General features: G+C 41.7%; 1 protein-coding gene across 4 annotated transcripts in view; it reads right to left on the reverse strand.

The window, feature by feature from the left end:
* The window catches only part of esrrga (estrogen-related receptor gamma a), a 58,544-nt gene that overhangs the window by 32,521 nt on the left and 10,779 nt on the right, over positions 1 to 15,244 (reverse strand). The window contains exons 2-3 of one of the 4 annotated variants that reach the window (XM_070913967.1): positions 13,849 to 14,273; positions 7,527 to 7,643 (exon numbers count right to left, since the gene is read on the reverse strand). In XM_070913967.1, the coding sequence (XP_070770068.1) occupies positions 7,527 to 7,643; positions 13,849 to 14,260 (529 nt within the window). In that variant the 5' untranslated portion in view covers positions 14,261 to 14,273. Of the gene's footprint in view, positions 1 to 7,514; positions 7,644 to 13,848; positions 14,274 to 15,244 lie in introns of those variants that run through there. The other 3 variants (XM_070913892.1, XM_070914085.1, XM_070914002.1) reach the window with 3 other exon arrangements.

Consider the following 15,244-nt stretch of genomic DNA (forward strand, 5'->3'; position numbering starts at 1 on the left):
GAAAAGGATACAGAGAAAAGGGGTCGGGGGAGAGGAAATGTAAGGATCAGAAAAAAAAAATGCCGGAAAAAGAAAAGGCAAGAGAAGAACAGAGTGATTGAACAGGGAATAGGTAAGAAATGGAATAAAAACGTGAGAAAAATAAAATAAAATTTAGATAAAAAATGATAAAAAGCATTAATGGAAGATTATGACAAAAGAAAGGGTAGAAGAAAGAGAACAGAGGAGAAAAGAGAAGAGCATAGGTTGTGATATAAGATGAGAAGGGGAGGGGTAAAGTAATGGATGGGCTAGTAAACAAAAGAAGAAAGGAGAACGAGAAAAAAATGAAATGAGAGAGAAAAGGAGGGATGAAGTGAGCGCTAATAAAAGCAAATGAGGTAGGAATAAAATAATGGGAGAAAAGGAAAGATCCATGAAAGAAAAAGAAGAAATCCATGGAGGTTATATGCCTATTATATGCTTTAATTATTATGTCAACTAGCAGTACACCTCAGTCTACTTCTTCTACACACACAGAAACAAATCATTTTGTTGTGCTACATAGAGCATAGTGTAAGTAAACTGTATGTATATACTTACATGACTTCCACCTATCATATACATTTTGTACCACTTTTATCAAATGTACACACAATCATGCACACACAGTGACAGTGATGAAGGTGAATCATTCCTAACGTGAGAATATTGCTGCCTGTCAATAGCACAATCTGCACTGATCACATCAGCATAGATTTTACACTGCACCGGCGTCACTCTGTGTCAGCGTGCACGTGTGTGTGCGTTTGAACAGTTGAGGGATTGCGAGTGAAATGCCTTTGACACCTAAGTGCTTTTGAAGAGAGCGCCGGGCAAGCGTAGAAAGAGAAAGACAGAAGAGAGAGGGAAAAGGGGAAAGACGAGAGAAAGAACACAAAATGGATTGATTTCAGATGGTCAATGATATGATAAGAGAATGAGGGGATGAAAGAGGGCGAGAACGGGAGTGAGGGTTAGAGTGGAGAGAGGAGTAGGAAGACAAATAAAATGATTGATTTCTGTTGATCACAGCAGAGAGAAAAAGGGATGACAAAAAGCACAAGAGGAAGAGAGCATTTAAAGAGGCAGAGACGAGGAAACACTGAGAGGGAGAGTTTTATGGTAATTGAAGTTGTAACAGGGTTAAAGTCCTCTACCACCATAGACCAGGTTATCACTTTATGTTGCTGTGTGTGTGTGTGTGTGTGTGTTAAACTGCAGTGTTGATGTAATAACATAAAGGGTTTTCCTATGTGGGTTTAAGAACTGATGGGAGAGTAGATTGGGTGAGAGTGTGTGTGTGTGTGTGTGTGTGTGTGTGTGTGTGTGTGTGTGTGTGTGTGTGAATCTTCTGCATGTGAGGATGAATTAGAAATAACAAGATAAAGAAACATACAACATATGTGGACATATAACTACAGTATTACCAGAACATGGGTTATTTTGTGTGTGTAACTGGTTGGTTCAGGGTGTGAAGACATCAGATCAGTGTCAGAGTCAAGATTCTTGTTGTTTCACATCGGTAAAACGTTATTATGCTCAAATTTAAAAAACTGACACAAGAGAACTTAAAGAAAGAAAGAATAAATAAAGAGAGCATGAGAGAGGGGTGGAGGGGACGTTAAGAGGAGAGTGTGTGTAGAGTCATGCGGTGACGTTTGTTTAGACCAGAACAGATCAGAACAGCACTGCCTGAGGCAGCGGGCAGGTGGCTGTCACTGGTGTGTGAATGTGTGTGTGTGTTTGTGTGAATATGGGCATGTGTGTGAGACCATGTGGGGTCCCTGAAAAAAAGTTTCCTTTTTCCACATTCATGGCTGTATTTATGAAATACATACAGTTCTTGAAAAATACTTACTCAAGTAGATATTATCACAATGTTTTAATTCATTAGATAGCAAAGCACCACATTCAAATGTATTACACCTATGACACAGGCTTTTTGTGGAATTTGTGTGAGTTAGATGAAAGCATTGCTGTTGTGAACTGTCAAATACAACTGAAAACAATATTTTTTCAATTCTTCTGATAAATAAATTGATATTCCCAAATAGTCTCCTTGCCACATCTACTCTCCTCTCAAGACAAACAGATAGAAAGTGCATGTGAAGGAGTGGACCACTTAGGCAGATCTCTCGTCACAGTATTTCCATTATCGCTCCTTCCTAGCTGGGATGCAACCAGATGCCAGTCACACACACAAACACTCACACACTCGCTCAGGACAGACGCTACAGGGCCAGATTTAGCTACAAGTTTCCCATGGGGGAACACCAGACGCCACCAGTTGTCTGGCGCTCCCCTCCTCTGTTTCCCCGTCCTCTCCTCTTGTCTCCTCCCCTCTCTCCGAAATTGCTCGCTCTCTCTTCTTCTGGTCATCCACTGCTTTCATTCTTTCCTCCCTTCTTCTTGTATTCTCCTCCTGTACTATTCATTTACCACTCATCTATCTTTGTCATTTCATCTTCTCTTTTTTCCCCTTTTACTCACCATCATCTACCAAGAAATGTGTCCTTTATGAGAGACAAATTGTCTTTGCGCGTTTTGCATGTGAACATGTGTCGGCCAGTCGTCTTGACTGTGGTGTGTGTGCGGCAATGAGATTGGAGTCAGGATTGTTGAGCTATGAAGAGAGTTATGACGCACACTACCAGATGCATATACACACCAAACACACACACACGAGCACTAACGCTCACACAGACTGGGGCCTTCCACCCGATCTCACTCATTAGGTCTTAGAGGCTGTGGGGAGCACGGCCAAAGTTGGCACGAGCTGTTAGTGTGTGTGTGTGCATGTGTGGGGCAGTGTGCCAAGGTTTATATTTGCGGTCCCTGGACTTGTCTCTCTAGTAGTCCACCATCTGAATCCAGCTGGCTGTTTACGACAATATAGAGATGGAGGCTTTGGTTTTGGATTCAACACATTTTGTGTGTTTAACCACGATTCATCAGACGTGCCATCATCAAAGCTGCTGTGTTGTAAGGGAGCAAATCTGTCAATATGACCATATGTACAATATACATCCATAGTGAATATTGCTGGCTCCTGGACTGTGTGCCTCTGCCAAAGCCTTTCATGTTCAAATGTCTGATCTGTGTTTTGTATTCTGTTTGTGACAATTCTACGCATTACTGCTGAATTTGAATGCATTACGTCTGTCTTGCCTTGCCAGTTGTGTGTAAATTGAAATAACTGTGACAGCTAGTGTTTTTACCTTTGCTTGTTAACAGCTTTTTTCCCCCCCATCAAATGAATAACACTACATTAAAATGTATTTTCTGGGGTTAGCATTTGTTAAAAATTGCTTTCAACCTTCCCCTGTTTCATTATTTTTCATCAAATCTTCTACCTGCAATAATACCCCTGTTCTCTCACTCACCCTCCCCTCTCTCTCCATGTAGATTTATGCCCCGCCCCTGTGACCTTTCGGTCTTCAGCTGACGCATCATTATGACCTCATTAAAAATGGACAGACAGCCATTGCCAGAGGGGAAGTTCTCATAATATAGTCAGGCCTTTTAATTGCCTTGCTCCAGAAATTAGCTGCTACATATTGGTGGGTGGGTGCCCAATGTTTGTTACTTCCTTCAGTTTACCCCCCTGCTCGTTTACTCCTCTCCTCTCCTCTGAGTGAGAAACATTCACTATTTCACACAGACATGGCTGTGTGTGTGTGTGTGTGTGTGTGTGTGTGTGTGTGTATATATTCACATGATGAGGTGTGTGTTTAAGAGAACATGTAAAGAAAAGGCTCCACTCTGAGTTGGTTTACTGACCCTCTGGCCTCTTTTTCTCCCCTCTCTTTACCTCACACACACACACACACACACACACACACACACACACACACACACACACACACACACACTTCCTTGCTGCCTCACTTGCTCTTCATCTCACCCTCTCTGTCTCCCAGGGCGACAAAGCTAATTTGAGGCAGATCTTGCCCTAAGGGGTAAACTACAACATCTACACACACACATACACACACACACACACACACACACACACACACACACACACACACACACACACACACACACACACACACACACAAACTCTACTCCATGTCCTCCACCCCTCTCCCACTCCAGCCTTACCACTTTATCTTCACCTTTCTCCCGTGAGCTAGCCCCTGACAACCACAGTTAGCTCTGATGCTAACTGATCGAGCCACTTACCATTATCATCTATGCAATTCTGCTGCAACGATGCTTACACCCAGAAGGGCGGTGTAAAACACGCAAGGCAATGTTCTTAAATGTTGTGTGTGCAAAGGGTTGTTAGTTGAGAGTGATGAAATGTTTAATGAGGTAGTCCTTCGTCATTCTGTACATTGGTTTTTACATAGATACCAAAATACTGTACTTCGTAAACAAACATTAAAACATATCTCTTTTAAGAAAATCATTAGCTACATCACCTTCTTTGCTAAGAAACCCCATATATCTTTAAGGATGAAATAATCCACACAAGGCTTTGAAAATGAAACACAAATGTTTGATATGTTAAGTCACTAATTGGTAAATTGAAATAATTTCCAGGCTAGATCTTCTTCATGGGTGATGTTTCATTCGAGTTGTGTGACACTGAAGCATTATAATGAGTTTGAGTTTGGGGGATCTATTTTAGAATAATAATTAAAAGGTATGTTTGAGGAGAACTAGTATATCTGCAGCATACACTAGTTGTTTAAATATGACAATTATGAACTACCACCTCCAGCAGAATAAAGCAAAGGTGAAGGGATACATTTTGCTCCTTTTTCATAGTCATTGCTTTTTCAAATCTCCCCGGTCAAAAGGAGTGAAAATGAGAAAATATATGAAAATGGATGTATCAATTTTCCAAATGACCCTTATTCATATGTAGAGCGGGACCCCATGTATTAAATTCACACCCAGCACAACAAATGGGGTGGTTGTGGTCTGTCATGTTGATGTATATATATATAGGCCCACGTGTGTGTGTGTGTGTGTGTGTGTGTGTGTGTGTGTGTGTGTGTGTGTGCATGATATATGTGTGTGAAGCAGGGGAGCAGTGGCAACAAAAGGCAGCTATAGTTCTGCTCTCTTATTGGCTTATTGGTCAAATCCCATCCTTAAGAGTTAAAATCAATAGCATGTCTACCTCTCTTGTTCACTCACTGCTAAACAAAATCTAGGTAAAAATGTATTTAAGAGTATAGCCCTGAAAGGAAATGATCACTAAAAAATATTACCTTGCAAATGACAGCTTTGTTTGGAGTTTATCGACGAGGGCGATGTGGTTTCTGTGTCCAGGGTGCTGTGTTTGAACTGTGAGACTGTTGGAGCTGCCAGTAATACACGCACTTACACGTGTGTGTGTGTGTGTGTGTGTGTGTGTGTTTGGGCCACACACACATATGCGAGACAAAACAGGAGATGAGACATGGGTTCTGCCTATGTCAGATCAACTGGGAGAACAAACGCTACGACAGCAGCTTGTTGGGAGTGTGTGTGTACAGAAGAGAGAGAGAGAGAGAAAGAGGAGAGAGAGAGAGAGCTGCTTTTACAGTGAAGTAAAACTGGGGCCGTTGGATGCAGTTATATTTATGAACTGTGTGTGTGTTTAAGTGTCTGAAGCTCTGAAGGTTTCTTAATGTTATCTTCCCTTTTACAATATTTTGCTGTTTGCAAAACGTAGAGAAAGAACATTTTAAAGACAGGAACAAGATCCTGCTTAGTCAAAATGATGCCATGAAGAAAGTTCATCTCATTTTTGCCTTTTTACTACAACCAACATTAGTTTTAGTCACAATTTTAGAATTTAGATTGTTGAAAGTTTTACTGTACTTTTAGTCAAAAATAAAAGCAATTTTTCTTTTTGCAACGTAGATTTTTAAGTAGTCTTTGTCATTTTTTTAAAATGGAAAATGTGTCACGACATACTGTTTTTTTTTGATGAAATTCATGCTGTATATGCTTTTTGGTAGGGAAGGTGACATGTGGCATGTGAAGTTGTCAGCTGATAAAATACAAAATATTTGTATCAACAGCTTGTCAGGTTAACAAAATGTGCACGTTTTTGTTTTTTACTACAACTGTCTTACTTAGACTGTCATGGTTTAAAATAATTTGAGTGGGAGAAAAGCTGCAGGTACATGGTGTATGGAGACAACAGCGAAGTGAAGAGGAGAATGGATGGATGAAAGGCATAAGAGAAGCAACAGAAACAGTACAATAATACTGAGTGGGAGAACTGGAGGGAGAGATGAAGACAGGAATGGATGGAGGGAGGGCTGACAGGCGTCGGCAGAGGCACGCTCCCTGACCACTGTAAGGAAGGGGGCGTAGGCCAGGTCTCCCATCAATTACAACCTTGACCCTCCTCTCTTCTCCTTTCTCTCTCTCACACACTTTCTGCTTCATTCAACCATCCTCCCCCTGCCTCTCATCCTCCCCTGGTCCCTCTCCTCTGCTCCTATAAATCAATCTCTTCTCCCTCCCTTCCTCCTTCCCTCCCCCTAGCTTTCTCCCACCTTCCCCCTCCCACTATGCCTCTCTCTCTCTCTCTATCGGCCCTCCTCTTCATCCCTCGCCACTCCTCTCCCTCCTTTCATCGTTGGAAGTGCAGTGGGAGTAGAAAGGTCAGAGGTGGGCAGACGAGAGTGAGAGAACGAGGCAGAGGCAATGAGGGAGTGTGAAAATGAGAGAGTGAGTGTATTTAATCAAAGTGGTGTGGGGGCAGATAATATATGTTTTTTTTTGTACCTTTCTTCAACACTGAACAACTGCTCAGAGTGAGAGTTGCAATTATCCTGTAATATCTCTGTTTATCTTATTTAGGTATAATAAAACAAGGATGTAGTCAGTGTTTGGAAGTGTATCTTTGTGTGTGCACATGTCCTCAGAAACTATTGTATGTAACCCCTGTATGTGGAAGTGAAAGGTGAACATACAAGAAGAGAAGAATGTAGATCAATGTTATGTGATGGTGAGATAAGAAGACATGGAAGTGAGAAGGCAACAAAACGGGACATGATGCAAATAGAAATAGTTTACAATATAATGGTCATAAAAGGAGTATTGACAATTTCTTAGAAGTGTTACATGTAGCATTGTTCAACATCAATAAATCATTGCCATACTTTTGATGTATCTTGGTATATTTATCTTAAACCAATGACACCATGAATAGATGTCGGCCTGTATTTATGGCTTTGGTTGTTCTTGTGTTCCTCAAGCCTAAGGCCACATTTCCCATAGTGCTCCTCTGTATGTTTTTATTTAATTATTAGCTAGAATTAACAGGTTTGACTTAATTTTTCCATAGCTCTTACATTTACTTCACCATGTGGCCATTTTTAAAGTTGTGTTCTCTAAAACAGTATCTCTGGGAGCCATATAACAATCTGGTAGATCACTTTTTTCAACATTGGCCTCCATTAACCAAATAAATAAACATATTTAATAGGCTTTAAAATGCTACATGTAGCACAGTTAACAGAGAAAGATAAGGAAGAGACCTTTTCCCTTACCCTCCCTCAGCATGCCCACAGTCAGACACTTCATGAAGCGGCAGGCCTGGCACGACTTGCGTCTCCTCTTGGTGATCTCGCACTCGTTGGTGGCTGGACAGCTGTACTCAATGTTGCCTGTATGTAGACATGTTGGAGGAAGACAGAAAGGAAGGGTTCATTTTAGATAGACACATCAACAGACAGGTGGGTAGACAACCCGTTAGACATCAGTACTCAGCATATCCTGCTGCACAAAGACAAAAAAAAGAAATACAGTATGTTTTCATTTAGAGAAAAATGTATAGTTGTAGATAGACACAGGCACACGAATAAAATACCTTGATCTTGACCTTTGACTTTAAGCTGGCCCTTTGTTGGCATAGTGGCCAAATACATGTACAGTACAGAGCAAGTGCTGAAACAAACATTTCTTTAAACTGACCGCCACAAGCAGAAAATCTGATTTCTTGTAGATTTGAGTTTGTGTGTATGGGCATTTTTTTAAATCAATATATAGCTGTTGCTTTAATGTGTCAGTGATTCATTGTGACCTAATTCAGTTATCACTTTTGTTTAAAAAACTGGCATAGAAAACAGTGTATTTGTGTATGTATGTCTGTGTGTTAAATGCGAATATACAGTATGTGCATGTGTCATGGCTACAGCAAGCTGAGGTTGCGTGACTAGCTGCAGTTCACTCACGGTAGCACTGGTGCAGAGCTGAGGCTAAGATTATTAGCCGATGTAAGTCTATTAACTTCACAACCCTGGCCAACAAAACAACACCTGAAGTGTGTTAGAAGCTAATACCACTTTTACATGGAATTGTTGACTGCCTCACTATTTCTTTTCTCCACAGTGTATTCAATATTTAATATCTTTCTTTTGTCCCTCTCTCTTTTACTATACTTCATCCACCTCTTTTTCTACATCTTCCTACTTGTATATTGTCATGTCCTTTGTCTTTGCTATTTTTCTCTGTACATTACTATGTGTCTAAATGAGACCTATTTCTAACCATCTACTCTGCCTCCTGTTTTCCTCCCCTCTTATTGTACCATGTTACATTCTGTTATTTTGTTTTCTCATTTTCAGCTCCCCTCTCCCCCGTCCTGCTCATTTCCTCCACTTAGTAATTTGCTTCCACCAGGTTCAAAGTAAAGCACAGTTATGGATTTGTTAGGACAGTTTGGACTGTACAGAATAGCTCAAACAAGTTTATTTGTTCAGGAAGGTTTATTTATCTAAAGTATGAACTGGGCTGAGATATGAACCAAAAAACCCTTTGCTTCCTTCCTCCCTTGGCCACCTGACAACGACAGTACCCCAGCAAGCCAATGCATCTTCCACTGAAACAGAGTAAACAGTGATTGCTATTGACTGCTGCTGTGGAGAGGATGTTTTCTCATTACTGGGCTGATTAAGGGGGCTAGTTAGCTTGGAAGAGGCTAAATGCATGAACACTTCTTAATGGGTAACAAGATGCTTATTAATCGACCTTGTTAGTTAAAGTAAAGGCTAAACATGCTAAATGCTGGAGAAATCCTTACAGTCTAATGGACACTACTAATGGGACTAGTTAGCCTACACCCAACCTTTACATGCTGATGATACAGGAGGAGCAGATTAATTCAGCAATTAGAAGGGACACTTACCTAGCACTAAGGCTAAATGTGCTAATGACACAGAATCTGCGTGGGTTAATGGGTGGTCAGTAAAAGGCCTTGTTAGCGCGAGGCTAAACAGGCAAGCGCCGCTAAATGGATAACTGCAGTAAAGAGCCACTTATAGGGCCTGTAGCACTAACGCTAAATGTGTTAAACCCTCACTAAAAAAAAAGGTTAATAGCTATATATGCTGAGTGCTACTGTGGAAGTGCATGTCAATGGGCAATAATAATAACGCATATTATTTGTTGATTAAAGTGACACCCATGACAGAAATAACAATGTTTGTGGAACTTGAAATTAGAGAACCTCAACTCAACAGTAATAAGCACCTCAACAGGAGGTGCAGTGGACTTTAATACTACGATCTTTGTATAAAAGGTACTTGATATTACAGACTGCACATATTCAGAAAAGGTGGTAGGTACTTTTGGCTTACATTACATGCTTACATGAAGGTGTGATAGGACCTGTGTGACATCTGGCTGTATACTCTTTGTAGGCTCAGACATAGACATAAATATCCTGCTTCAGAGGTACAGGGTAGGAATTACAAAAGAAGGGTTTATATCAGAATTTCATAGCTCTCTCTCTCTCTCTCTCTCTCTGTCTTTATGTGTCTTATTGTGCACTGGGGTGGGCTTAGGGCAGAGAGGTTCTTGGAGGCTCCTATGTAAAATGTGTGAGTTCGTATGTGTGTGTGTGTGTTGATGTGAGTGAGGGGGATATCTGAGGGCCTCAAATCCCCTGCAATCTCCTTTGAGATGTGTGTGTGTGTCCACTTGCTGCATGACAATTGACAGTCTTCGTACAGACGGTGTAATATGAATGTTAGTAGTGTTTTTGCCTGCTATACTCTTTGAGTGGTCTTTGTTTTGACCTGTCCTGATGTTATACCTATAACTTTGTCTTGACATAAGTTCAGCCTCTTCCTTCCATTCGCTTTCTTTTCTTGTTACCTCGGCTTTTTATTAGCTAGTTTTAACTGGACAGCAACACAAAATATATAGGTAGAGGGCCAGAGAGGTGACATAGCAACAAGGTTTCGGGGCCACCAAGACAACCCTTACCATTCTACATCAAAATATGCAAAATTGTTTAACTATTGAGGAATTTGTTTATTTTCTTCAAGGCAGTATGAACAGAACCATTGTTTGATCATCCCACCTACCATTTTCACTGCACTGTTCACTCATTCCTTTGCTCTACATCACTATCGCCTTTCTCATCTTCCTCTTTCCTGCTCTCATCCACCTTCCTTTTTCCTTCTTGCCGTCTTCCTTTTCCCATTTCATCGCCCTATCCCTCCCTCTCCCACACTTTGCCCTCCTCCTCACTCCCCTTTATGCCTCTCTCTCAATAAGGGAGTGATAGATGCAGGTTGTCAGGTGTCGCTGGACTGACGCCACAGAAACAGCAGCTGCCAGAGCCACTTCCTCCATGCTGCGACACACACACACACACACACACACACACACACACACACACACACACACACACACATACCACTAATTCCTTCCTACATCCATGTGCCCAGTCCACCCTCCCCCCTCTCCCCTCTTTCTCTCATTCCTTGTTTCAACTTGTGGTTTATCCAAACCGGTGTACACACCTCCTCTCCTCTCCTCTCCTCCCCTCTCCCACCCCATGCGCTCCTCCCTGTCCAGCTGGAGGTGTTTTTTTGGTGATTACCTGCGGTTTTATTGGCTAATGGGTTGAAACATACCAATATGTCTGCCGCTGCCCATCTGAGGCTGGCCCTGCTTTCCAGCCAAGATGCACACACTAACACACAACCATGCATAAACACAGGCATATGTGCACAGACGTACACATAAACCTGCACTCATTTACATGGATGAGCACAAGCCCAAAAGCCCACACACAGACACACAGGGTAACACACTTCTACACAATGTGTGGATGAGTTTGGCTTGTGTGGTAGCCAAAGATAATGTCATGACCCATTTGTTCCAGTGGATCCAAGACTGCTCAGTCTGCATCCAAACAAACATTAACAGTACTACTGTAGGACAAGCATGGATGGAAAAAATGTTTGCTTGTGCATTAAATGCATGCATGGATAGATTGTGGCTCCACTTTCAATGTAGCCTCCCATCCTAATGCTCAACAAACTGTTGTATTTCGTCACAACCTTTCGTGACAACACTCCTGTGACTAGCTTTGCCAAAGTCTTGACCCATAACCTCTGACTCCGGCCTTCCTGATCTGCAACATGTCCACTATAGGAGAAGGGAGGATTACAAATAGAGTGAAAATGAGAGAGCGAGAGAGGGGGGAACAGAGCATTGCTTTAAATCTATTCAAGGTCATACTTCGAAGAGGCTCTACTGTCAACATGGCATCATATCTATACGTTTCGCTGGGCTCTTGTATTTAATCCGTAACTGTGTCCTCACCTATGTAACCTTTAACAAGCCCTCAAAATGAAATGAGACATGTGGAACTGGTCAACTATTAGACACTACAGCGATGACAGATGAATTATGGGTTAAACCTATACACAGAGTGATTACAAAGTCATCTGTGTGTCTGTCTATTCATGTGTGTTGGTGTCCATGTGTGTGTGTGCTTCTATGAGTTTGTGTTTGTGTGTGTGTGCGTGTCTCTGCCTTTATCTCTGTATGTGTGTGTTCCAATCTCTTTGTCAGGATTGCACCGTGTCCTGATCCCATCCCATAATAAACACACACAGGTCATTTCTAGGTAGTGGTGACCATCCAGTGGATGTAAGACTTCCACCCCCTCACATCTCCCTGTCTCTCTGCCTCTCTGGGGCTTTACTGGGAAAGCTGCTTATCGGAGGCAAAAGAAAGCAGCGACAGATAGGTGGATGGATGGAAAGGCAGATAGATGAATCCTGTCTGATATGACTGACTGACTGACTGACTCAATGGATCGATGACGGCCGGCTGGTAGCTTGGTTATTGCAGTGGCATACCGACTGACAAGAAGGCTGACCTGCTGACTGATGGGGCCTATTAGTTACTTTAAAAAACTTGGAACAAATCATTAAAGATTATTACTCAGACACAAAGTCTTCAAAGGTTTATCACTTGCTGACCGACTGTCTGACAAGTTCAAAAGCACCACGTAAAACGTAAAATTCAATGACTTTTCCCTGATTTCCCATTTCCCTAAAAGTGCTATGGACTTATGGTGAAACCAAAGCCAACAATAAATTGATCTTACAAACATGTATGTCTGTGTAGCCAAAGCCTGATAAAGCTTATTCCTCTGTGCCATAGAGCTCCATTGTTGTCCAAAAGCATAAAGTATATACATTTGTGACTTGTTTTCAAAGACTGACATCTTCAGTAGGAATGAATCGACTTGGGGCAGAGGGCCACTGACGAGAGTCGGTGAGTATTGAGAGACGGATTAACACTTTGTTGGTTTTGGTCCTTTTATGGGAATTATTTGCATTGACAAAAGTATAGAATATCAAGTGTTGCTTTATTATAGAGGAAAATAGTCTAGATATCTGCTTCAGTTGTGCTTGCTGTGGAAAGAAAGATGTGAAACCATCATAAAACCCAATGTAAAACTAGGATGGTTGTGTTATAATTGAACTGGGTGGATTAACGAACAAATGGCTAACTTCCTAGCTTGCTTTATGGCCAATTAGTTGTCTGTAAGACTGACCTGTACTGTGCTTACGAGGATAAATGAAGGAAATCATGGTGATCAAGCTGAGAGGTTTGACATGAATTGAATATACACAAAACTGGAGAGGATAGCATAAATACCTGTGCACTTCCTGGACTACTTCTAACCCTAACAAGACAAGCAAAGGATTACTGAACCTAATTCCTGGTATTCTTCTCATCATGTGGATTATTGCTCTATCCCTTCTCTCCTCTACCCCCTAACCTGAACTCCTGACCAGCAGACATAACCTCTGACCTTCCTCTGACACTACGTTATCTCCTAGACAACAGGCTTATAGCTAACACTCTTCCTGTGAAGCATAAGCAGCTGGATTTGAGAATGCAAACATTACCTTGAAATTACTCTTTGCTGTAGATGAAGAAGAGGTCAAGGTTGAGGGTGAAAGGAGGGTGTGTCTGGGAATTGGTGTGTATGCATGGACCTGATTGGATGCTTTTATGTGTGTGTGTGTGTGTATGTGCATGCATGACGGAAAGAGAAATGGTGAAGGACAGAGAAAAAAATAGACTGTAGTGGGTGTCCTGGTGGCTCACTTAGCAGAAACATGTACCATATAAAAATCTAGGTTCACATCTGGCCTGGGGCTTTTATCATATGTCCTGGATCTAGTCTAATGGCTCAGGTGTATGCGCATGTGTGACAGAGTACATTTAGTGTGTTTCTGTGCATTTCATTTGATTTCATTTCCTTTTTTTAAAAAGGAGCCCATTTAGATCAATATGAAAAACTCTCTTCACCTTTAACTTCTGACCTTGTGTCCCCAGCAGTTAACTGTGTAATGGGTTCTTTTGTTGGGATGTGTTTATGATCTTTCATGTACTGTCATAGCTTCATAAATGCAAATTTTGAAAGCAGAAAAAAGACAATTAGAGTGATGGTAGCCTTATACATACAGATACAGCAAGAGACAGACACAGGGACAGAAACGTAGATGGACAAACGTAGAGAGATAATTATAGAGAGTCAAAGTGGAAGCCAACCTTGGATGGTACGTTTGAAGAAGGCCTTGCAGGCCTCACAGGATGCCACTCCATAGTGGTACCCTGATGCAATGTCCCCACACACCAGACACAGCCTCTTGGGCATCGAATTCAACATGTATTCGCACTTAATCTGTGAGTCTTCCCCAATAGTTGACGAACAGTCCTCGTAACGCTTTGATCCGGGGCCGCCAGCAGGACCCAGGGGCCCCGCGTTGGAGCCGTAAAGGCTCGGGGAGTCTAAGCCGTTGGGGTGGCCGTTCATCGTGGACGAATAGGAGCCTGAGGCGTCACTGGAGCCACCAGGGGAGTGATGGTTTAGACTGTCAGTCAGGGAGGCAGGACTAGATGGCTCAGTCTTTATATAAGAAGACGGACAGTTGGACTCAAGGTGGCGCTCCTTACTGGACATTCTGCAGAGAAGCCTGAGGGAGTGAGACAGGAACAAATAGAAGAAGAGGAAGAAAGTGTTACAAGAAATATGTAATGTGTAAAATGTAAGAAAAATTATGGATATTTATAAAGAAAAGACAGAAACCGAGAGAAGGAAGGGTTAGAGGAAAGACAGAGCTAGAGGAGAAGAAAAATAGATACAGTTAAGGCAATGTTCAACGAAAGAAATTCGTTTTTTGAAAGTCCAATTATAGCAATCATTTGTTCTGATGTTGTTGTATTTCCTCACTGTCACTTTCTGTGATGGATTCATGTATTTTTTACTGAGCCTGGCAAGTTCTATAAATGACACATGTACACATAATCCATCCATCACGTGTTATTCTTTTCTTGTAAGAAATGATAGAGGGAGATGTGCAGAGGGAGAAAGAAGAGACTTAAATACTAAACATAAATAGATTGTGGCTCATTAGGGGAACCATGTGTAAAACAGAGTAGCAGAGAAGCATCTATTGTACCACACAGTCACACAAACACATACACATGCTCGGGGCCGACGGTCATCCGTCACCCTCCAGTCAATAGCAGCTTGTTCTACATGAAGGTAATCAGTAAGCAGCCTCTCTGATGCTCAATCATCCCAAAGACAGCCTCACACATACATGATGCTACACACCGACACACAGAGACATAGAGACACAGTTCATACGTGGTCATATTTAAGCACACACTGACTGATATGAGAAGTTAAGGGAAGCCATGCAATACATAAGTGAAAAACAAAAAACAAAATCTCTACTAAACAAACAAAGTATTACTGTATTCCTCTCCTCATCTGTCTCTCCCTTCGTCTGTTCTGCTTCCCTTCCTTTCTCCCTCTTTCCTCTCTTGCTTTTCCTTCTTCCTCTCCCTAAGGAGGCTGACTGGTGTCTTGTTAATGGCAGTTGTAATTAACAGCTATCTTCTCTCTGTCCATATCTCTCTATCCCTCCCTTTGTCTACC

Source organism: Enoplosus armatus, chromosome 1 (genome assembly GCF_043641665.1).
Source record: "Enoplosus armatus isolate fEnoArm2 chromosome 1, fEnoArm2.hap1, whole genome shotgun sequence".
NCBI classification, from domain to species: Eukaryota; Metazoa; Chordata; class Actinopteri; order Centrarchiformes; family Enoplosidae; genus Enoplosus; species Enoplosus armatus.